General features: G+C 43.4%; 1 protein-coding gene across 1 annotated transcript in view; it reads left to right on the top strand.

The window, feature by feature from the left end:
- LOC144755305 (regulator of G-protein signaling 5-like) overlaps window positions 1-26,573 on the top strand; it is a 281,940-nt gene that overhangs the window by 193,085 nt on the left and 62,282 nt on the right. The window contains exon 3 of the mRNA XM_078644104.1: window positions 1,367-1,428. Coding sequence (XP_078500230.1) covers window positions 1,367-1,428 — 62 coding nt within the window. The remainder of the gene's footprint in view (window positions 1-1,366; window positions 1,429-26,573) is intronic.

Here is a 26,573-nt window from a genome sequence, read left to right as displayed (position 1 = left end):
ATAGACCTGAGACAATTAGAACCAAAGTGTTATCTGTAAGCTTATTCCAAATGCCTAGAGTGATAAAACATGAAGAATACAGTTGAGGGCCACATCTCAAGCATTACTTCTAAAACTAATAGATTTAATGATACACAGATTTAAATTTTAATAATGCAAAGCAACACTCTTGTGTGATAGTAATTGCGCTTAGTGGAGATAAGTGACAAGGGTAGATGTGGACCTTCCTTTGTAAGCATGTTTGTTGCAGAAAAGGAACTTTGCTGCTTCCTTGAGTGGTCATTTGGAAAGACTGAGATTTTTGGATCTCACCATCGTAAGCGAAGGATGAAACAAGACTTTACCTTCTACTGTGTGCTGTAAAACTTCACCTGTTATGCAGTGTTTCTCTTACCATTTTGTCTCTCTCCCTCTTCTTCTACACTAGTCTGCTGTAGTTTCCCCATTGTGGGCAAGGCTCGATTGCTTCATACCTAATATCAGGACATGAATTGTATTTACAAGGTTTTGTTTCTAGCCTTCTTGAGAGTTTGGTGGCGGGAATTATGCATTAATAATGAGGCAGATGTCCTGCCCGCCATATTGCAAGAACATTATAGCCTACGGTACTTTTGATACAGTGGGTGGGATATCAGATACATTTTGACAGAGTATCCTTTCTGCCAAACTCTAAATAAGGTCCTAACATTTTTTACATGTTTCTGATAAGCCAACTTGAAACTATCATTCATTGTGTTACCTTTGAGTGAAACAAAGATCTTATGAATCCTTGTACCAAGTATATTGAAAACAAAGCCCAGTCTAACTCTCAGACAAAGCGGATTTCACACACATTGATTGAAAACATAAACACATTGGGCAAAGTCATAGAAAGAGAACATAGAAAGAGAAATGGGTTAAAGTGAAGCTGTGTGGCCGGTCTTTAAAATGCATAAACTCTTAATAACAGGGTGCAACATTTTATAAGTCCCCCTTATAACCAGCTGCAGCCTGTGCAGGTAAGAGCGGTGGGGCCCGGTGGGGGGGATTTCGACAGACGATGACGAGGGAAAAATAAATAATTAATTTTCCCTTGTTATAGTCTGTAAAAATCCTCCCCTCCCACCCCCCCAACATGACTCCACCGCTCTTACCTGCATGGGCCGCAGCTGCTTCTAACTTACATTTCCAAATCTTTCTACTCATTTTATGATCTACTTTCATCTTTTGTATTACCTTTACTTTTTTGGTATTACTTTTCCCTATTCACCCCTTACTTTGTGAATCACTGTAAAAAATTACCATAAAATAGAAAGACTATATATACCAAATTGAAGAAATAGATTAGCAAAACCATTAATCTATCTAAAAACCTCTTTCGTTACAGACCATCAGTAGAAGAAGCCTTACAGTGGCGTGATTCACTGGACAAACTCCTGGACAACAGCTGTAAGTTAGCAATGGTCCCATCCCTATTTATTCACGTTTGTCTTTTCTCTCACAGGAAAAGTTTAATTTGTTCCCATCCTCTTTACTGTTGACCTCTGTTACCAGTTCTATTTTCCCATGAAGAAGAATCCTGTGCTAGACATAGAACACAGCAGAAGAATATAGAGCAAGTGGGATATGACCGTTCAATGAGCTGTTGAGTTGGGACATGATAGATTAATTAGCATTTAAATCAGAAATGAGAGACCCAAATTACTGCTATAAATATATAGTATATTCACTATAATTTGCCCACATTATGCAAAAGATTTGTGGACGAACAGAACCAAAAGCAAAAACAGACTCGACAAACACTACTCTGTCAGTGGCCTGCACCTCTCAAATATCCCGCCACTAAAACTCTGCAGCACCTTTAACGAATTAAGGGCCGGATTTAGAACACGGCGGATGGGTTACTACATCACAATAGAGACAGATATCCAGTCCACCAATTTATCAATCTATATTTCGGTGGACGGGATATCCGTCACCATTGTGATGGAGTAGCCTGTCCGCCGAGTTCTACATTTGGCACCAAGTTAGACTTCACCTGTTCCAACTCCATCCTTGATTGACATCTTGGGCGTGGGCTACAAATGGATAACATCCTACATAAAATGTCTATATTATGTGTTCTGACAAGAAACTGTGACCCTACACCCAGGGATTAGTAGAAGTTATGGTGTCACACGTCATGTGGCATATAATGGAAAATTTGAATTGACATGAATACTCTATTTAACGCTCTCTCATATGATCCCTGTATGCACGAGCTCGTGGAGCAGATACGTGCAGTGCATAAGAGGGATATATGGAGCCCCTCCCACATGAGAATCACATGGGATGAAAAAGTAAAATCCACTTGAAAGCTCACTGTAGCCTGTTTCACATTTATCATTATTACCATTGGCAAGGAGCCTTGAAGCAATTAAGTTATGCAGAGAGAGAGAGAGAGAGAGAGAGAGAGAGAGAGAGAGGAGAGAGAGAGAGAGAGAGAGAGAGAGAGAGAGAGAGAGAGAGAGAGAGAGAGAGAGAGAGAGAGAGAGAGAGAGAGAGAGAGTGCGTGTGTGTGCGTGTATAAATATATTCACAACCAATAACACCAAAATTCACTCAGAGTCCTAAACAGTGGGGATACAAGTTAGAAAGTGATTCTTCTGGAACCTCCGTGAACGTCCATAGATAACTGTTCAAACTTTGAGTAGTTTTCAAAAAGTTACGTTTCAGTATAACCTTTTTTTAATGCTGCAAAAATGGCTCCACGTGAGATTTAACTTATTGAAATGTAATATCCTCTTTCTGAGGACGCGCTACGATTTATACGGTGTTAGTATCCGACTTTAAATCAAGAGTTGATATAAATCACCCTTCTTATATTTAATACTGCACTTTGTCCTACAGCTAACACCGGAATAAAATTGCATGGGCAAAAACTGTGCTGAGGGGAATACCAGACAATAAAACCGCTTGCAATTGACTTATAATGGAGTGCTAATTCACAGAGGCTGTGCTGAAAAGCATCTTGCAATTGCTATTAAACATTGGCATGCCAAATACCACGGCTGTATAGTCTTGAATCCACTTCATGTCTGTTTATTCCTCTCTCTACCAGACAGTCCCTGCCCCCTTTGTTTTACTCTTGCAGTTTCCTGCTTTCACCCTTTGTGACGGGTTTTCAGTCTTTGCATTCCTCTGTTTTCCCACTTTGTGTTTTTCTCCCTCTTGTGCTATTGGTAAATGTCTGATGTGGAAAAATAAGTGCTGTCTCCAATAATTGATGCCACTGGGTCCCCAAAAATGACTGCTAGTACGCCCCACCAGCAACCACCGGCTCAAATTAAGCACTTGTCTTGGCTAGCTTCTACTAGTTAACACATTATCCCTTGATGCACGGAAGAAAATGTACATGTACGAAGGAAGGCAATCCTGGAAATCAATTAAAAAGAAATACAACTTTTCACGCTCACAATCCGGTGCACCATTCCAAAAAAAAAAGCACAATTCTGCAACCTGTGAAAAATGCCTCGAATGCAAATAGTTAATCTTCATGCTATTACATGATAATGCAGGCCCTGAAATGCACCCGGTATTTGCATAATTATTTCGAACTGTTCTGCGGAGGGTTTCCTCAAAATGAAATTTAGATTAAACATTGTGTCTGTTTGTAAATAATACAATCTGAGATTCCTGAGATTGTGTTGATTGCAAGAAGGAGACCTATCATGATAATGGCCCCAATGAAAGCATTTTATTTATATTGCCGAATACAAGATATAATGAACTGAAACAAAATCTATGATAATTAAAAAAAAACGTTAAAAAAAGAGTTGCAGAAATGGTTACATACGTTTGAATCATGGTTTTACTTTTGTTACCTAGAGAGTATTCGATGAAAATGAACAAGACTTCAGACTAGAACTGTAAGAAAGCATAGGGAAACAGGGCACAGTTTATGTATATTTAAATTTACTATTTCATGTTTAAAATGGCAAACATTTAACCGCATGCGTGCGGGCGGAATTCCGCCCGCACGCTGACTTTTATGGATTCGCATGTTACGTGACGAGCTGGGCTCGTCATCAGCGTAGCAGGAGGCTACCTCATGACGAGCCCAGCTCGTCATCAGCGTCGAAGGGGTTAATACATGCATTCATTGTATAGTATGAGATTATTGGATTAGTTGCTGCTTCATTTTAGATTTTATTTAGCATGCTGGCCACAATCCTAGCTAATTTTGACTGATTAGTGGATCTTGCAATAATTCATTCTTTAAAGGCAAATAAAATGTCTTGTAAATACACCTAGAGATTGGATCCACAAATCATTGTAGGATGCTGGGGTAAATTTCTAAATCCCAATATTGCTTTTGATCTTTTCCTTTGAATTGCCTGCAATTAACAAGCCAGAGTGAGTAATCCACTTGCAATTTTAGATTTTTTTTCCCACATTAAAGTATGCTAAGGCTGGCTCCTTGCCTCTGACCACTAAGAGCTGTTTCCACCACTCATTGGCTGAATGGATGATGTTAGAACTGGGGGTCTCTAGTTGGCTGAGGTAGGTACCTTAGTCCAATTAGGGACTCTTGCTTCTAAGTCAGGGAAAGAAAGGACACCTTCTCAGATAGCCCCTGCTCACCATCTTGGTAGCTTGGCACGAGCAGGCTTATCTCCAAGGCAAATGTGTAAAGTATTTGCAACCATGCTCTCAGCAACCCAATGATGACACCACAAATAGACTCTACACGAGTTTCATAAAAAAGCAATTATATGTTTATAAAAGAAAAGATATACGATGAGACCACACGATAAAAATCCAACGTATGCGTATTTGAAATAATTCACCTTGCCGGTTATTAGGCCAGCAAGTCCTTGTAGGATCTTGCAGTATTAATGAGCAATTCTCAGTGAACCAATGCAGTCCTAATGCAATGCTATGCAGTTCATAATGCAAGAATCAGGCACTTTGTAATGTCAAAATAATGCAGTTCGTTATGCAACAATCAGGCAGTTCATAATGCCAAAATAATGCAGTTCGTAATGCAACAATCAGGCAGTTCATTATGCAAAAATAATGCAATGCGTAATGCAAAAATCAGGCAGTTCGCTATGCAAAAATAATGCAATGCGTAATGCAACAATCAGGCAGTTCGTAATGCAAAAATAATGCAATGCGTAATGCAACAATCAGTTAGTTTGTTGTGCAAAAATAATGCAAAAATAATGCAACAATCAGGCAGTTCGTAATGCAAAAATAATTCATTGCGTAATGCAATAATCAGGCAGTACGTAATGCCAACAATAATGTACTCCGGCGTCGATCACGGTGCTCTGGGTCATCTCTATGCAACTCTAGCTGACTTGCTGTCAGCTACTGCCAAAATATGCTACCAACATGGGTATGGTGTAAAACAAAGTGCAACTCCACACTCTGGCCCGGTACTACCATTCATCGGTAAGTACGGGCTGCGATACAACCTTGAGCAGATGCTCGCGCTGCAAAAATGGGAAAGGCAGAGAGCATTTCTCTCGTAACCCGCACCCTGCCCCAGGCATGACACACACACACGTTCGCTGAGCGTTACCTGGGGGGTAGATCTCACTCTCCTCTCCTCTCCTCGTGGCTTGGGCCTCCAATGTGACTTCGTTGATCTTGTGCAGAGTAACACGGACCCTCGATGTGATCGTTCGAGGTCTCTCCTTGGCAAAGGCAGGCTTGTGCCGGCGGCGGTGAATCCTCACAGCTCCTCTGGTGATGCCGGTCCGGGCCGATGGCAATGACGATCACTGAGACTCATTGGACTCCGGGTGTACACGATCCCAGGACAATCCTCACAAAGGTCTCAGGCTGCACAAAGCACACGCATACATCGTCGCTGAGACTCACTTGGACTCCGGGTGCACACGATCACAGGACAATCCTCACGAAGTTCTCAGCCTCCACAAAGCACACGCACACAGTGTCACTGAGACTCACTTGGACTCCTGGTGCCCACGATCACAGGGACATTCTTACTAGGGTCTCAGGCTGCAAAAAGCACATGCACACAGCGTCGCCGAGGCACCCTTGGAAACCTTTAAGTTCCTGAGTTTCCACAACACGGAGTCAGTTCTCCTCCGGCCCTTGGGGACAAGTTACTTCAGGACACAGCACACCGCAAAGTCCTTTCAAGCAGGGGGACACAGCAAAGTCCCTTAGCCTCCCCTTTAATAAATCAGCAAACTGCAGGCCACCCCAGAACACACAGCAAGGGTCAGTCCTTTCTTTCAGTCCCTTCAGCTGTTTCTTCCTTGGCAGAGGTTCCTACTGACCACAAAGTAGTTTCAATCCTTTTCAGTGTTTATCAGTTCCATTCCAAGGTTCAGGGGTTATAGCTCTCATAGTTATACCCCTAAATATCTTTGAAGTCTTTGTGTTCAGGGGGGCACTGACCCTTGTCCAAACCAGTTCTAGGTGTCTCCCTGCCAGTGACACCTGCTTCCTTTGATAGTGGGGATCTGGATCCTCAATCACTCAGCAGGAGATGGGGCCATTGTTTTATGGCAGCAGCCCGGGCCTCTTCACCTCCATGGGCTACTCCTCCCCCTACACTCCAGAAGCAGGTCAGCCTGTTGCTGTCTCATCTCCTCCCTTGGGTCAAGCCGTTTCCCAGAGCCTATCACTTTCAAATCCAGACAGTCAATCCACAACCAGGCAGAGACACACCAAAGGTTTATAACACAAAAAAACAGCCACTTGCAGCCATAATGCAAAAGCCACCTTCACAAAAAGATGTGTTATTAAATTGTGAGTTCAGGCACACTAAACTTCACCTCTTCATCTTAAGCCTATTGGAAGATAGGCTGGAAACATACTACACAACCTTCCCCATTCTGTCCTATGGGCAAGATAGCCTTGCAACAGTGGAAAACAAAATGGAGAGTATTTCACTGTCAGGACATGGTACACACCTTAGTACATGTCCTACCTTTCACATACACCGCATGCAAGGGGGTACCTTGGACCTACCATAGGGGTGTCTGATGTGCATAAAAAGAGAAGGGTAAGGCCTGGCAAGTGGGTGCACTTGTCAGGACAGCATGGCAGTTTAATAAACAGCTTGCAGGCACTGCAGTGGCAGGCCTGAGTTCTCTCTTTAGGGCTACTTGTGAGGGTGGCACAATTAGTGCTGCAGGCCCATTAGTAGCATTTGCATTACTAGCCCTGGTACATATAGTGCACTTCACTAGGGACTTTACTAGTAAGGCAAACATACCAATCATGGACAACCAATTACCATTACACTTTACACAGGGAGCACTTGCACTTTGACACTGATCAGCAGTGGCAAAGTGCTCAAAGCATCTAAGTTGGCGACACCATGTAAAAAAAAAGGTCTAGGGGGAAGGCAAAACGTTTAGGGAACTTTTGCCAAAAAGGGCAAAGTCCAACAGATGACAAATAGTGAAGTGAAGCTGGCTGAAACTGATCCCGGGATTCTTTTATAGGCAGAGAGAGAGAAAATCATAATCCACATGAGATGAGAAGCATTGCTTACCTAGAAGAAGTGCCCACTGCATGGTGGATCAATTTCTTGGCTTCTTTCGGCCGTGTGATTGATTACTGATGAAAGCTTTGAGATTATAAATGGTTCAATTCACTTAATTGTTTATGCAAAGTAATTGATCTTTTGGAGGTAAGAACTTGCCTCACATTGGCAAAATGTTTCACTTATGAATGGGTAATTCAGGCTTCCTATACTAAAATGACATTTTGACGTTGAGAATGCAGTGATGACTTAACTAAGGGTGAGGTATTTGGGTGTGGAAAATATCACTCAACTCAGAATTCCAACCCGTTTGGTCAGTGGTCGACAAATTCCAACCAACTAAAAATCAGGGTCTATGGAGCCCAATTTGGGTATGTTAGAAATGGGGGTCTCTAGTTGGCAGTGACTTGTACCCTGTTTAAGTAGGGACCCTTCCTTCTAGTCAGGGTAAGATAACCCCTTGGTAGCTTGGCACCAGAGACGTTTTAAGGCATGGGCAAAGTGGGCTCTGGCCCAGGGCCCCAGCCTTTCAGGGGGCTCTCCTCATAGAGCCAGCTATGTTCTGCAGAGAGTCTTGCCCTAGTGATCTTGATAAATTCTTAGACATATTGTTTTAAATATTGCTTTCCTTTAATTTATTTTTAATGTGGGTGATGTGTGAAAGTCTATTACAGACATTTTGTAGCGAAATGTTTCTATGTTTCATGCTCAGCTCGTCATGAGGCACGGCGCTCGTGTGCTCATGACGAGCTCAGCTCGTCATGAGCACACCCGTTCCCGAGGAACGCTCAGCACAGCAGGGGAATTATCCCCGCATGCGAGCGTTTCACGGCTCATGACGAGCTGAGCTCGTCATAAGCACCGTAGCGCTGTGCCTCTTGACGAGCTCAGTTCTTCATGAGCATCGATGGTGTTAAGATGTCCCTGCAGTTGGCAGGAGCAGTCTGGCTTATCTCGGAGGCAATGTGTGAAGCATTTTTTATAAACACACAGTAACACAGTTAAAACACTACCAATGGACACCACAACAGTTTAGAACAGTAACTAATCTTTATTTAAGTAAACCAACAGCAAAACTACAAAAATCCAGCATACGGAAGCAAAGATATCACTTTTAAAATGTTTAAAATGGATCAGTCATAGAAAACGATGGATGTGTCACTTTTATCACAAAGTTTATGGGCGGCATCAAAATCAAAGACGAAAACAAACAGGTGCAGGAGAGGTGAGGCGCCGGAAAAGCAAAGCGATGCATCGTTTCCTTACCCCCAGGGAAGGTGATGCGTTGGTTCCTTACTGCCAGGGGTCTTGATGCCTTGTCTCCTTACTGCAGTGGAGGGAAGTTGATACATCAATTCCTCACTGTGAGGGGAGGTGATACGTCGATTTCTAGACATGGAGCCTCAGTCCCTTATTGCTGGGCAACGGCGATGAAGACTTGGTGCACAGGTACGAAGTGTGGAAAATCCAGGTACGCTGGGGTTGATGTAGCGGCAGAAAAACAGGTGCTGCATTGATTATCCCAATCGTGGGCAGGTGATATGTTGCATCTTCAGCCACACAGCAGGGCCTGCGTCGGAGCAGATGTCTCGGACATCAGAAACACAGAGCTCAGGACTCAGACTCACGCGACCAACAACTGATGTGTCATTCTTTGGCCACACATGTCTTACCTTTCATTTACAATACACCCTGCCCATGGGGCTACATTGTGCCTTCCTTAGGGGGGCCTTACATGTAGAAAAAGCGAATACTTGGGCCTGGCAAGGGGATACACTTGCCAGGTCGACATTACAGTTAAATAACTGCACTTTTAGACACTGCAGAGGCTGGCCTGAGACATGTTTGAATGAATGAATGAATGATGGAATTTGTAAAGCGCCAGAATCGCCCAAGAAGGGGTATCTCCATGCTAGAAATGCAGGTATTCAGATCTGGGAGATCCTGAAGCGGAGGAAATCTGGGCACTCATGTAGATAAACAGGTAGTGAGCTCCAGTATCGTGGGGCAAGGTATGAGAAAGATTTGCCCCCAGTGCGGAGTTTTCTGTAACAGGGGATCACAAGAAGAGCTTTTTACCCTGAACGGCGTAGATATCTACAAGGCTTATAGAACTTCAATTTTTCCCAAGGTAACCTGAACCTCTGCCGTTGAATGTTTTATGGACTAGACAACAAATTTTGAACTTGATTCTTTGGCAGATGCGTAGCCAGTGAAGAGTCTCAGCAATGTCAGGGGGGATGTTCTGGGGGGCAGGTTAAGTGCCAGGTGGGCTGCTGTGTTCTGAACCACCTGCAGTCTACTCAGCAAGGATTAATTTGCGGCCATAAGAGGGGCATTGCAATAGTCAATGAAACTGATTACCATGACCGGAATCAGGGTCCTGCGAACAGATAGAGGAAGAATATGGAACACTCTACGAAGGGGACTCAGTGTGTAGAATCAAGTACCTGAAATGGTCATATCTTAGTCTCTCATAGTAAGAGAGAGGTCCAAATCGACAACTAGGTTTTTTGCCACTATTTTTGGGGTAGGGGGTAAGCCCAACTCTAGGGGCCACCAGTCAGGAAACCATAAAGTTTGGGTGCCGCCGAATATTAAGATTTCCGTTTTATCGGCATTCAGCTGGAGGAAGTTTTCCCTCATCAAGCCAGAAATTGCACGCATACCATCAGCAAAGAGAGATTTTGTCGAGGCTGTATTGTTCTCAAATGATAAAAGCAGTTGGGTGTCGTCCACATAAGAAAGGGAGTGAACCTATGATCTCTAATGATCTTTGCGAGAGGGGCCACATAACAATTTAACAGGGTAGGGCTAAGATAAGAGCCCTGTGGTACCCACTTGGTGAGCTTCATGATGTCGGAGCGAAAAGGACCCAGATTAACAGTTTGGATGTGCTGGTCCAGAAAACTTTTAGCGCAAGTCCATGGATTTCATTCTCACTCAATCTTTTAAGTAACTTGTGGTGAGACACAGTACCAAAAGCTGTGGATATGTCCAGCAGTACCAAGAGCACAGCATTGTTGTTGTTCAGGGCACGTTTGATGTAGTCAGTGACACCTATGAGGGTGGCTTCAGTGGAATGATTAGAGCTGAAACCATGTTCTGAGGGGTAGTCCAAGCCTTGTGATTCTATGTACTCCATAAGGTTAGTATTGATATGTCCTTCTAAAGGTTTACTCAAAAGGAAGGAGTGAAATAGGGCAGTAGTTTGCCAGCTCCATTGTGGGTACATGTGCCTTCTTACGGATCGTAAGCACTTGTGCTGCCTTGCATTTACGTGGAAGTTACCCTTCACCCAAAGAAGCATTCAGTATAGTACAAATGGAAGGGGCTAATTGCGGAGTTAATAAGTCAAACAGATTGGCTGGCATAATGTCGAGTGGTGAACCAGATTTGTCTGTTTTCAGCATCTCTTCCACTTTTGATACCTGCAGAGTAGGGAAACTCTCTAGGTCAGCATCCTTCTGCCTCGGAGATGTGGACAATCAGTCAGTTACATTTAGTGATTCAGAGTCTCTTGGAAATTTATCGTAAATGTTGATTTTTCTCTCAAAGTAATTGGCAATATTATTACATAACACTTTGAGGGGGGGTTTCTGATTAATACAGGCAATTGGGTTGGTAAAGGAGTTGAGGACTTTATAAAGTTCTTTGGCAGAGTTGCCTGCTTGGTTTAGCCTAGAGGTGATATGGGCTGTTAATGCTTTTTAAATATGTTTATGGTAAACTGCTAAGGTAGTTTTATAAATTACTTTCTTCTACATCGTTTGAGATTTTTGTAGAGCTACTCGTGTGGGGGGCACAATCAGTGCTGCAGACCCACGAATGCCATTTGATTTACAGTCCCCGGGCACACACAGTGCACCTTACTAGGGACCTACCAACAAATCATATATGCCAATCATGGATCACCAATCACAATCACAATTTATACAGGGATCACTTGCACTTTAGCACTGAACAGCAGGAATGTATGATGTTACTTAGCATGCTTTTATTGCGAAGTTTTTACTTCGCAAGTGCCTTTATTTAGCAGCATTTTATAATGCATGCCATTACTTCGCATAAACATAGAAAACCATTGAAGTGGCATTACTTAGCAGTACATTACTTCGCAGGTTTTTACTACGCATACTGATTCTATTTTTTTTTAAATACCTTTGGGAAATGAATTACATTTCTGATCATACAGTAACCCTCAAACACTACTCTACCCTACACTACTATAACATCACTACACTACCCTAAACATTAAAACTCTACACCTACACAACTGTCCCCCTTCCCCCAGTCGGTGCACTTCACTCTAACACTACTCTGTACGACCCCCCCGACACTACCTTAAACCCTAACACACTACCCCCTACACTACACATACACTACAACACCCTAAACCCTAAAAAGCTACCACCTACACTACACATACACTACAACACTACCCTAAACCCTAAAACACTACCCCCTACACTACACATAAACTACCCTGAACCCTAAAACACTACCCTACACTACACATACACTTCAACACTACCCTAAACCCTAAAACACTACCCTACACTACACATACACTACAACACCACCCTAAACCCTAAAACACTACCCTACACTACACATACACTACAACACTACCCTAAAACAAAAACACTACCCCCCACCACTACACATACACTACAACACCACCGTAAACCCTAAAACGCTACCCCCTACACTACACATACACTACAACACTACCCTAAACCCTAAAACACTACCCCTACACTACACATACACTACCCTAAACCCTAAAACCCCACCCCCTACACTACACATACACTACAAAACTACCCTAAACCCTAAAACACTACCCCCTACACTACACATACACTACCCTAAACCCTAAAACACTACCCCCTACACTACACATACACTACAACACTACCCTAAACCCTAAAACACTACCCCCTACACAACACATACACTACAACACTATCCCAAACCCTAAAACACTACCCCCTACACTACACATACAGTACAACACTACTCTAAACCCTAAAACACTACCCTACACTACACATACACTACGACACTACCCTTAACCCTAAAACACTACCCCCTACACTACAAATACACTACTCTACACTACACATACAAAACCTTAAACCTTAAAGATAACACCCTGCACGACCCTAAAAACTACACTGCCTCACTTACCTCTCTCTCCTTGGGGTCCCTCTCTTCACCTTCAACCATGGATCAACTCTTCTCCTGCTTCATGGTGCACGTTGTGGTGGATAGTGTGCAAGTAGTTTAATTTGCGAAGTAACGGCACATGCGAAGCAACGGCATATGCGAAGTGAAAGCATGCTAAGTAAAACCATGCGTAGTAAAAGATCATGCTAAGTAAAAAATGCACACTAATGGTAAGTCGTAGTAATGGCTGCGAAGTAATGGTAGATTACCAACAGCAGTGGTAAAGTGCCCAGAGTTCGAAAACCAGCAAAAACAAAATGCACTACACAGTCTTAAACAGGGAGTCAGAAGCAAAAAGGCAAGGGAAAAACACGCTGGAGATGCCAGGTCTGACAAGATTGAATAACCAATGTCAGGGTCGAGGTGCATTCCTGTTTCTACCAGGAAAGTGGAAGGGATCTTTGCTATAACTTTCATGTTAAAATGAAGGGAATTACATATTTAAATGCACCAAAAGCCTTGCTTTTGAGAAGAATTCTACATATCTAATTCAGATTGTTTTGTTGAGCACTCCTAAATAGATCTACTCACACAAATATTTTCTTGTGAGAAAATCAATGAGGAAGGGTAGGGAGAGGGTGCTGAGTGGGCCGTTAAAGTGTGGGATTACAAGCTGAATTTGTAAACACCCACAATCATAAACGTTTGTGGTTATTTACAAGTTTGTCTTTGACCCTTTTCCAGCTGAAAAAATGTAGGAGGTTTATTCCATTTCCAGGCACTGAAGGGAAGTGAAAAACTCCAATTTGGCAGGGGTATAGGGGAGGGTCTTTGTGATGGCAAAAACAGCTCCTCAAGGTTACAGTGAGAAAACCAGGTACAGTCTGTCATGACAGTGGTGCTGGAACAAATTTCAGAGTGGGGGTGTTGTCATCACTGTTATATCACTGAAGTCATAGAGATTGAGAAAAATTCTAGCGACACACACAGAACAATTGCAATGAACAAGCAATGCACATTCAGCAGGAACGTAGTAAGGGCATGGTATGTAGGCAGTGGTTCATTTTGGAGCACATTGTCGCAAATATATTACCATAGTATGGTAGTGCACTGTCATATACAGGCAGCACATGTTGCATTGAAATGGCCACTAAATTTACACAGGCATGCATTTATATTTACCAAACTATACAGCGCAAAACTACAATGTGTGGAACAAGGGTTTCAGTGACTACTTATCATTTGGACATCACTACGTGTTTTAATTAGTTTGAATCCTATTCAAAATCTTTGCTTCCATCACCCTAGAGAAGTACAACAAGCATTAGGAATGCATTAGGGCTCGGGTTTGTTTTAAGTTAGAGATAATGGCATTGTAAATGGCAATGTGTTTTAGGCACTCTGCACTACCACTCTGCACTCTGCACTCTCAATCTGCACTCTGCACTCTCAATCTGCACTCTGCACTCTCAATCTGCACTCTGCACTACCAATCTGCACTCTGCACTACCACTCTGCACTACCACTCTGCACTACCACTCTGCACTATCACACTGCACTACCACTCGGCACTACCACTCTGCACTCTGCACTCTGCACTCTGCACTACCACTCTGCACTCTGCACTACCACTCTGCACTCTGCACTACCACTCTGCACTCTGCACTACCACTCGCACTCTCAATCTGCACTCTCACTCTGCACTCTGCACTACCACTCTGCACTCTCACTCTGCACTCTGCACTACCACTCTGCACTCTCACTCTGCACTACCACTCTGCACTCTCACTCTGCACTCTGCACTACCACTCTGCACTCTGCACTACCACTCTGCACTCTGCACTGCCACTCTGCACTCTGCACTACCACTCTGCACTACCACTCTGCCCTCTGCACTACCACTCTGCACTGCCACTCTGCACTACCACTCTGCACTCTGCACTACCACTCTGCACTACCACTCTGCACTCTGCACTACCACTCTGCACTACCACTCTGCACTCTGCACTACCACTCTGCACTACCACTCTGCACTACCACTCTGCACTCTGCACTACCACTCTGCACTACCACTCTGCACTCTGCACTACCACTCTGCACTACCACTCTGCACTACCACTCTGCACTACCGCTCTGCACTACCACTCTGCACTCTGCACTACCACTCTGCACTCTGCACTCTCAAACTGCACTCTGCACTACCACTCTGCACTACCACTCTGCACTACCACTCTGCACTACCACTCTGCACTCTGCACTACCACTCTGCACTCTGCACTACCACTCTGCACTACCACTCTGCACTACCACTCTGCACTACCACTCTGCACTACCACTCTGCACTCTGCAATACCACTCTGCACTCTGCACTACCAATCTGCACTCTGCACTACCAATCTGCACTCTGCACTACCAAACTGCACTCTGCACTCTCACTCTGCACTCTGCACTACCACTCTGCACTACCACTTGCACTCTCACTCTGCACTACCACTCTGCACTACCACTCTGCACTCTGCACTACCACTCTGCACTCTGCACTACCACTCTGCACTCTGCACTACCACTCTGCACTCTGCACTACCACTCTGCACTCTGCACTCTGCACTACCACTCTGCACTCTGCACTACCACTCTGCACTACCACTCTGCACTACCAATCTGCACTCTGCACTCTCAATCTGCACTACCACTACCACTCGCACTCTCAAACTGCACTCTCACTCTGCACTACCACTCTGCACTCTGCACTACCACTCTGCACTCTGCACTACCACTCTGCACTCTGCACTACCACTCTGCACTCTGCACTACCACTCTGCACTACCACTCTGCACTCTGCACTACCACTCTGCACTCTGCACTACCACTCTGCACTACCACTCTGCACTCTGCACTACCACTCTGCACTCTGCACTACCACTCTGCACTACCACTCTGCACTCTGCACTACCACTCTGCACTCTGCACTACCACTCTGCACTCTGCACTACCAATCTGCACTACCACTCTGCACTACCACTCTGCACTACCACTCTGCACTACCGCTCTGCACTACCACTCTGCACTCTGCACTACCACTCTGCACTCTGCACTACCAAACTGCACTACCACTCTGAACTACCACTCTGCACTACCACTCTGCACTACCACTCTGCACTCTGCACTACCACTCTGCACTCTGCACTACCAATCTGCACTCGCCAACAGACACGGCGGACTCGTGGAAAAATAATGAAGTGACCTAGAGGGTGAGGATGGGATACTCCGCTACCATCGAGTTCGTAGAAGAACAAGATTACATACGAAAAACAAGCAGCACAGAAAGCATCACTTTCGCGATCGCAATTGTTTAAACAAGCAGCACAGAAAGCATCACTTTCGCGATCGCAATTGTTTAAACAAGCAGCACAGAAAGCATCACTTTTGCGATCGCAATTGTTTAAACAAGCAGCACAGAAAGAGATCACTTTCGCGATCGCAATTGTTTAAAAAAAACAGATCTGATGCATGTGATTCTCTACATTGCTGGCCGGCTGTTCATGCGCGCACACAGAGCTGAAGGGAAAAAAACACAGCAGTGCACACGCTCCCAGCACCATCTGCCTTCAATTACCGGCACCTCGGACAGCTGGTAATTGAGGATTTATGTATTCTTCTGCGCGTGTCCGAACACTTTATGCAGGAAGTGGACATTGACAAATTCCTAAGTCCTATTGCGTGCTGCCTTACTTAAACACAGCCTTGCCTGGACCAATTACCATGCACATGGCAAAATACCACACGCAAAAAACGCGCGCTTTCTGGAATGTGGCAGCCCGGACCCCTTTGAGAATTCTTTTTTTTTCTAATACATAAGAGCTCGGAAACTCCGCCCCCACTTCGTGGTGACGTAGGCCCGAGCCCTAAAAACAGTGCTTCATTTGTGCTTTATTAACTGCTGGTATATTTTGAAATATTTGTACAATAAATGTAAATGTATTTAAATTGTAATGTGTTAGAATAATATGACATCCTACAGCCTTTCCTTTCACACTTCCTGTACTCATGCAAGATCATCCCATAGTTCCCTTTACAAAATCTGCGCACTTTGCAGTCAGAAAATAAAAAGTAAACACAATCTCTCTGTTCAATAACAAATTACCAGGGGGAGCCGCGCCAGAGTGATCCCAAGGGTCAGGTTCAGTTCTTAGAGCTTGTGCACAAGCTGAGCCTTGAAAAACATAAGTTATGCAAATCATACCACTAAATAAAATATGATAAAGTGTCTTCAAAATAGAAAATAAATATTGGTTCAACATGTGTTCGCTTTGGCAATAATAGGGCACATTATATCTCTGTACTGAGACCTATTAAAAGTGATAGTTTTGTATAAGTTGTATTGTAAACTCACATACTCAAAATCACTGTCATACGCGATAATGAAATAAAAAGAGTTTTGGTGAAATTAAATATTTACCTAAGATTGGACAATTTAAGCAGGAACCCACAATTTACACAGTTTTTCTGGATTGACTCTGTAAAAATCTGCCAGTAAATTGATGTTTTCTTTCCTGTTAAGGCTTTGTTTTTACCTCGTTGGACATTTGTAATTCCTGACAGCCTTAGGGTGGTCTTCCCACCATCTTTTTGCCTTCCTCCTCCACTTTTATTACATTGTTTTTGGTGGTGTTAGGACTCTTTGCACTTTACCACTGCTAACCAGTGCTAAAGTGCTTGTGTTCTCTCCCCTAAACATGGTTATAATGGTTCATCCCCAATTGGCATATTAATTTACTTATAAGTCACTAGTAAAGAGATAATACATGTACTCAGGACCTGGCAAAACAAACCTTTTGCCAGGCCCAAACCTACCATTTTTATACATATAAGCCAACCCTAAGGTAGGCCCTGGACAACCCCGAGGGCAAGGTACAATGTATTTAAAAGGCGGGCCATGTACTTTTAAGTTTTGCATGTTCTGGTAGTGAAAAACTCTTAAACTAATTTTTCACTACAGCAAGGTTCATATCTCCCAAGGGATAACTTTGGAAGTACATTATTACATTTTGCAAGTGTAATCTCGAACTTTGAAGATATAACTGATTTAAGTTTGGTATCTCTGGAATCCTCATTTAAAATTCTAATTTATGGTGAAGTTGGATTTTAAATTATAATTCTGAAAATACTTTTAGAAAGTTAGCATTTTCATTCTTTAGCCATTTGGTACCTGCATTGTGCTACATAACTGGGTGCAATTGGCAGTTGAGATTTTTGTATTCCGCCTAGACGGTCACACACAATGGGAGCTTTGGTGTGTCTCAATGGGCCATCTCTGGTAGGATGGGAAGGAGGTGTGGGGTACAGCCTATCTAACACCTGAATAGGCTGTGTGCTGCCCACATACAAAGGACAGCATATCCCCCCCTGTTGTGAGTATTGATACAGGGCAGGAAGGGAAGATCTCTGTGCACTTCAAAGACATGTCTTTGTAGTCACCCCCACCTCAAAGGCACCACTGGGAACAAGTACTGGACCTCAGCCACCATCACAGCAGTACACTTCTGGGCCTTTGGCTACTCTGCAAGGAAGAAGGACTGCTGTGCTGCTGAAGGCCTGCCACTCTCCTGGACTGCACTGTGATAGACACCTGCTGTACTGTGCTAATCTGCTTCCTGCTGCTCTCTTGTCTGGGTGAGAACGACCGGATCTGCATCTCTTGACACCAGAACCCAGGGTGTCTCCAATGGCTAACTAGCTGGCCTCCTAATCTGACACCTTCTATGAGTCTACCCTGCCAACTGATGCCACACCTGTCCTGGACCCTTGGAAGTGGGCCTAAGGTGCTTGTCAGTGGAACTGATGCATCTTCTCTGCTGAACGACACAACACTGAGCAGAACCGAGGTATCTTCTCAGCTGAGTAGCGCATCCCAGGACAGAATGGACGCATCACAGCTGCTGTGTGGATTGGACACAAAAGACTCACATCGCCACTGCCTCCCGCATCTTGGGACTGACCCATCGCCTATGGAATGGCTGCTGCATGATGCTTTCCTCGTCAACGACAGTCACGACCAAGACGACGTAACTCCGCTTTATAGCTTCACCACTCATCAGAATCGACTAATCACCTCTGCTGTGGCATGCATCCTCGACACTGGACTTTGCATTGCAAGCCCTGACAACTGGATCCTCGACTTCGACATCGAAGCAACAGAACCTCGCACTGCAGCCTTGTTTCATCTCGGAACCAATGCATCACCTCTGCTGCGTGATGCCTATTCAACAACAATTTTGTTCAGCAGGCCTAACTGGGTCCCTGTAGCTGGTCCACGCTCAATCATGGTTAGCCTGAACTTGGGACTTTGTCCTGGTACGGGGCGGCCAAATACCCTCATTGGCACATTGTGCTTTTTGGTGGAATTTTTCTTATAAGTCAATATTTCTATTTTTACTAACTGGATTTTTGTTATTTTGGTCTTGTATTTATTAAAATCAGAGCTATTTTTCTTACCTGGTGTGGAATCTTTTTCTGTGGTGTTTTCAGTGTTTTACTTTTTGAAGTGTTGCACAAATACTTTACACACGGCCTCTAAGTTAAACCTGACAGCTCTGTGCCAAGCTACTAGAGGATGAGCACAGGTTAGTTTAGGGTATGCCTGCCTCTTACCCTGACAAGGATTGTGGTAGCTGCTTGACCAAACCATACCGCAGTCAACCAGTAGCCTAATTTATAACAGCATTCTTGTGCAGTTTTTAAAATACAGCACAAACTCAACCCAAAGGTATCGGTCCGCTTTATATAAGCATGCATTGTTTTTAAAGGCACTGGGAGATTAAATGATTGGGCCAAAATCAAAGACTGTTGAGCCGATGCTAAGAATCAAACCTGTTCCTGAGTTCCACAGTCGGCAGCTCTGGCCATAAAGCCACATACTGTTTAGAGGGAGGGTGTCAGGCAGAAGCCACATGAAAAGCTCAGCTCGTTATTGGCTCAAGGTTCCAACAGGACCTAGAGCTGAGGCAGAACCAGGCTTCAAGTTCGAGCTTGGCTCGAGCTTCCAGTGGCTCACCCCCCTCTGCAAATAAGCAGCAATATGTCAATAGACATGGCCTGATATTTGACCTCTGGCTTTGAACATCAGCAAATCTAACTAGACAAAGACAACATTTCAAGGCATATTTATTGCTCATTCACCTTCCGAACTCCGGCATGGTTATTCCTGGGGATGCTTCAGCAGCCCCCCACCCCTACTTCCAGCACCTAGGTGTCAAGGTGATTTACATAAGGGCAGATGTCTTGTAAGTGGTCAATCAGGGCTCAAAACACCCCAAACACCGTCGAAATGAAAACAAAATTAAATGCTTTACTTCATTTAAGCCAACTCCTAGGATGTGATATCGATCTCAGTGCCTCCCCAATAGAATGAGAATATATGACTTTCTTGCAACTGAATGGGTGAAAACGTACCCTTTAAAAAGAATATCATTTCCTGTAAATTATCAATGACAACGACCCCCTTCTTCACACTCTGCAAATCCTATTTCCGTGTTCTTTATCTGAATCAGGAGAAAGCTGAATTCTTATTCTACCAACGGAATTTGCAAAGTTCCCAATTCTACATTTTTCACATTTTGTTTTTTATGATGCTTAAGCGTGGAATTCTTTTCAGGCACTCGTTTTTGCATACACAATCTCCATTGCCAAATGGACAGCTTGTCACTTGTATGCGCCTTTGCTTTAGGTGGCTAAATCTCGTGTCAATGTGCATTACCGAAAAATGACATTTATAGTCATTTTTGCACGCTTCCTGGGATTTGCTGTCAATCTTGTATATTTTTAATTGTCCTGCTCATGAAATGTGTAAAAAATTAAACTAGATGTCACAAAGTCTGCTGAAACTAAGCCTCCCGATTAGGCACACTCGTAATCTAAATGCAAATAAAAAGAGTAGCGAATTTATGTTCTTAATAAACTACAGGCTAAACGTAATAGGATAATTTAATCTCGCATGTAGAAAGAAAATTGAACAGGAAGTGAGCCAAACCTAGAATGTAGATCTCTGGAAGTTTGTGAAGTGTTGTGGTCATTGCAAGATAATAGTGAACTGTGGCATACAACCCAGAAACAGATATTCGACAGCAATGTATGACTGATGTAAAATAAATTCTAAAAGAACAAAGCTAAAATCTAGGTATACAGTCAAAGGAACTAGGCATATGTTCTTCAGTTAACCAGCAAACCATGGAAGAAAAGTCTATGGGACATATTTACGAGCCGTGTTGCATCAGTCTTGCACCCACGGAATATGATGCAAGAGCGACGCAACTCAAAATAAGATTTCTGAATCCACGCAAGGCCGCCTTGCCTGGCCCTGCGTGGATTCATAGATTTCGAGTAAAGCAACGCAACACAAATCGCAGCGTTGCCTTGCTCTGCATCAGTCATGCACTCCGTGGGTATTGTGTGGGTGTTCCCATGCAACTCCCATCGTTTTTGATGCATTCCCAGATTTACCAGGGCTGATAAACCTGGCAATGAGCCAAACAAATACGCCTCACCAGGTGAGGGTTAACAATGAGAAATATCTTTATTTTTCCTTATAACTTCCTCTTTCTATTTGTGCTGCCTTCTGATCACACATAGGAAGAGGACTTTGCCTCTCAGGATTGTGTTCCTGTCTGTAACATTAGTTTAATTGTATTTTGATGATGATGGTGTCATTGCCATCATGTTTAAAATATCATTGGAGCCATTTAGCACATATGACTATTGAAAACACATCAGCCTCAGCACCTTCTTGCTGACTTTGCCAAGGTGACATTTTTTATAAAGCATGAGCAATATTTGCAAACCTACATTTTGCATGTCATCTCAATTTTATACTTTTTGTTTGGCTTAGGGTCTATACTGCCACTCTTACTTCTCAGTAGTATGAAATGGCGTTTTTCACTTTTTGGCTTTAGATTTTTATGTATGCCAACACCACAAAGAATAGAAATTGCAGCAAATCAGTGTTTCCATAATCCTAGATCTTTGGTGAACTTAGTTATTAAGCAGGCAGATTGCATTATGATGAAATTTCAGAAAACTAGGGGGAATATTTATTAAAGAGTTGCGTCGCTCTTGCGCCACACAATGGCGCACATGAGAGACACAGCTCTTAAGTTAGATTTATCAAGCCATGCAAGGGCATCTCACATGGCCTTGCATGGCTTGATAAATCTAGAGTAATGCTTAGCAGTGCAAGTCGCTACGCTGCATTACCAAACACCAGGGAGGCATTCCATAGGTCGAGCGTGGATGTTTCCATGGATTCACACATGGATTTTGGTGCATTAAAAGGGTTACCATTACTGGTGAACCTGGCACTGCATCAAAGTGCTACGCCTCCCCAGGCGAGGTGCAACAAGGAGAAATATCTTTATGTCTCCTTGCTACTTACTCTTTCTATGTCTGCTTCATTCTGCCATGGTGCAAGGGTCCCTGTGTTGGCGCTAGGCAGCACATTGTCATTCCAGCACAGGGAAAATACAGGAAGGCACCATATTGTTTAATACGGCACATTCCTGCCCTTTCCCTATCAAGGTGACTTGCTGCGCTGCATGATTTTTTCATAAATATGCCCCTCTGTGCTGCTTACAGTGAACTAAACTGAATTCTGGTCTCCCTGTTTTAGGCCAGAATTAAAGGTATCATTAAATTTTATTTGCCAGAAACAGGGTTTGGGTTGTGTAAGCTGCAGAGTTATCGAGTATATTCTATATTAAGTCTGTAGGTGGTTCCATGCAGCTATCCTGAATAGGCTGCAATAAAAATATGTTTTACTCATAACTCTAACTGGAGATGCACATATGGGCACATATTTACCCTGAGTTTTATTTTTATATTATTGGACTACAGTTACTGGGACTAGTCAGTTTAGGACTCTGGTTAAAATGCATAAAACAGTTTCCAACAAAGGCCCTCTCTTTTTTATTACCAATTTTTCAAGACAGGCTCTGGGGTAGGCTAAATCATTGATTCTGTGTATACTGAAAGTGCATAAAAGTAGCTGGAAGCTTTTGTTAAGAAGACCAAAATGCTTCTTCAGGACATCAACGATTTACTCTTCTTTCATAGGAAAATTAAAACCAGGTTATTCTAAATGTTTCCAACGTCATCAAGTCTACATTTTGGTGCCCAAACACTGCATCCCGCTATATGAATATTAGAATTTGGGTTGATGGTTGAGGGGTGTCTGAGACCTTTTCAAGCAACAGCCACAATTCATATCTAGGAGAACCATAAAGAGTCACTAAATTAACCTGTGATTAACCCTCTGGTAGCTTGCCACAACAGCAGTCAGTTGTAATAAAATTGCAATACGGAAAATATTTATGCAGCATTCAAACAGTAATCCAGTGAAAACAAGACAAGAAAAATCCCACACCAATTCAGAAAAATAAAGTACATTTTAATAAATTATTTGATACCAGCATGACAAAAATATAGTCAGTAGAACCAGAGAAATGTAATTTCGAGGACTTAAGGTAAGTATAGCGCCTAAAAGAACAAAGCACAACTCGCGGCTACCTGATTGTGCGAGACCAGGTGAAAGTCACAAGTTCAGGCAGACCACGATGGAGTGTGGGCCGAAAACAGAAACCAGGTTAGTTCAGATGAATTCATTACCTTGTTTAGTCCAGCGGGAAGAGTTCTGTTTGTGGTGGAGGAGGCCATGAGGAGCAGTGGGAACATCACAGATGGTCGTCGCTGTAATGACAAGATGGACGGGAGTTGCAGACTATTGTTGCTGAAGCTCGAAGATCCTGTTGGGCTGCACAGATGGACATTGTTGGAGATTTGCAATCGCAGTTGCCACAGGCTTTTGATGCTTTAACACAAACTACAGATCTTGTGTTGCCGGTCATTGCTGGCAGTCACTGAGAGAGGTTAACCGGACCTTCGTATTGCCAGTCAGAATGGGCGCCAAGATCTTGGTGTGAATTGGACTGTTCACAGTTGTGAAAAGGTCAAAACTTCAGGATTTCTCAGTTTCTTCAATGAGGAGCTCAACATTAAGGTGCCAGAACCCAGGAGGCAGCTGTTGAAGATCAGGAACACACTCCAGCAGAGATCAGCAGGGCTCTGGGGGGGTCTAGTAGCAGGTCCATTGTTTCAGGTTCTGCTGGTAAGTTGCAGGGAGGCCTATGGAACTTTTGTGTCCCTGTAGGTCAGAACAGGAGGTCAGTCAGCTCACCCTTGGAGTTACTTTGGACTGGGATGAAGGGTACAGGTCCAGTCTTCCTTCTCAAACAGAAGGGCAGGCCTCTAGCAGGTCTAGTCAGGTCCAATGCAGCTGTCCAGCTGGGCAGTCTTTCTTCTGCAGTCTCCACAGGTCCAGGAGTGTATTGAAGTGTGAGCCTGAGGGTCCTTTTTTTACACTTTGTGCCCACCTAGAGATGGAAGAAACTTCTGGAGTCCTCCCCCTATGGAGTTTTCTGTAATTTCCTGCTTACTTCAGCAGGTCCCAGTCTGTCCATAGGCACAATAGGCTAGTGTGAAGTCCTTTTGTGTGTGTCTTTGAAGTGCAATGGTTACAGGTGACAGCTCCGCCCCCCTCATCAAGTCAGAATGGTCCATCCTGTCAACACCCAGACCCTCTAATAATATGCTGTCTGTGAGAAATAAACACAGGCCAACCACACCTAGTTATGTGAGTGAGGAAACAAGCTGCAGGCACCAAATGGTTAGGGTAAGAAAAAGAGAACTTTCTGAAAGTGGCATTTTCTGAATTGTGACTTAACATCTGACTTTACCATTGAAGGGGGTTTTAAATTACAATTCCACAGACACCAAACATGGCATTCCCACCTGCTCCCAAACAAACGTTATCACTGATTACATATATTAAGATAATCAAATGATATTCAACGGGGGAGGTAGGCCTCACCATAGTCAAAAACAATTTTAGTAGTTTTTCACTACCATGATACATGAAACTTAAAAGTACATGCCCAACATTTCAAACACAACGCAGCCTGCAATGTGGGTTGTTTATGGGCTATCCTAAGGATGAATTAAATGCATGAAAAAAGAAGATTTCGGCCTCACAAAAGTTTTATTGTGCGAGGACGAAATGGCAGTCTAAAACTGCTCACACAGGCTGCAATGGCAGGAGTGAGATGTTTTAAAGGGCTACTTAAGGGGGTGGCACAAAGAGTGCTGGAAACCCACTATTAGCATTTTATTTATGGGCCCTGGGTACCTGTAGCACCACTTTACTACACATGTATGAGTAAATTAAAGAGGCCAATTTGGTGTAATCCAATTTTGCCATGTTTAGAGGACAGAGCACACACATTTTAGTACTGGTTAGCAGTAGTAAAGTGCACAAAGTCCTAAAAGGCAACAAGAAACCAGGAGGGATGAAGACAAAAAGTTTGAGGTTGACCCTGCAGAGAGGGCCAAGTCCAACAATGCTCCTGTAGGAATATCAATTACATTAATCATTCAAGAAACAAATCCCTATGTCATGCCCCATAAATCTGAGTCTTGTTGGCAATGAAGTTGCTCTCTTATTCATTGCTAAAGTTACCCAACAAAGAGGCTGTTTGTACCCTGTCTCTCTATAGACATGAGACGTTTACACATATGGTGACCCATATGTCCATGCTTAATGATAACGAACCACTCTCTAAGCCAGAATCATCAGCTCTGCCTTCACAGCACACAATGACTAGGAAATCTCACCTATATTTATAGCCAAATCTTCTTGCAGAGTAGTAATGCATGCAAACAGGGCAAATTCACCTTTTGCAAATTCAATATCTTGACTGGTCTTTAAGTCATCAAGAGCAAAGACACCATCACTCATATTGGAGGAAGACCTTCAATGCCTAAAGAATTCTACCTTAGGCCCTCTTTTGTTTTTGTCTGCCGTCATACTTGTTCAAATGTCTCTGTCAAAGCCCTAAAATAAACAAAATATAGTAAAGGGTGCAATACTTTAATGAATCTCAGACACTGGTAATCACTCAGGCTGCAGCCCAGTCCATTGTTATTTTGCATCCATGCCACCTCAGAGTAGACCCAACCATATATAAATCAGCCTTGGTCTTGCTTCTATAGGAACAGGCCAGCCTGAATTGCCAAACCAGGTCCTCTCTAAACTGGAGCAAACGTAACTCAAGACTGGTCTCTCCTTTATTTCTGAAGCTTGGATCCAGTCACACAGTGAGCTCAAGACCCACAGCTGAACATATCTGTTGCGTTCAGTGTGTCACACTTAAGTAAACAAAAAAGTCAAAGGTGGAATGCCTGAACTAATCTCAACGGCTGGTAATACTCGGACTACATCCCGGTCCATAATTAGTTTGCCTACCATGCCACCTCATGTTAGACCCAGCCCCATGCAAATCAGTCTTGGTCTAGCTCCAATAGGAACACTCCAGCCCGAACTACCGGTTTTACTTTCCTGGGGTACTGTATTCCGCTATCTCATCCAACTCCTCAGACCTATTTGTGTGGCCCAAGCAAGGTGAGAAGGTAGGTACTACTGAGACTCCAGGAAAAAAAACTGCTATTGTCAATGCTGGGAAGCTCCTCTCCAAATATTTCCTTTTTAATAACCTTCTCCTATCCTGTAAATATTTTCTATTGGCGATATATTTTTTTATCAAAAGAGCTGGTTATTCTTGGAGGCCAGAACTTATGTGTTGGGTGAACTACTATCCATACATTATTTCAGGTTCTCACGATTTTGCGTGATGGTCTGGCTGTGGGCCACGTCATAGCTTCATTTATGCAAGGGTTAATGTGGAGGAGTCTGTGAGCGTGCAGTTCAACGCTATCTTGCCTTGTTTCCCATAACAGTCTGCCCAGTCTCACGCTGGGACCAAGGAAAGGGGAAATATCAGTTCAACCTGACATTTTGCATTGTGAA

This window comes from Lissotriton helveticus, chromosome 1_1 (assembly GCF_964261635.1).
Source record: "Lissotriton helveticus chromosome 1_1, aLisHel1.1, whole genome shotgun sequence".
Lineage (NCBI taxonomy): Eukaryota > Metazoa > Chordata > Amphibia > Caudata > Salamandridae > Lissotriton > Lissotriton helveticus.
Note: the sequence above shows the minus strand (reverse complement) of the source record. Positions and strands in the feature narration are given on the sequence as shown.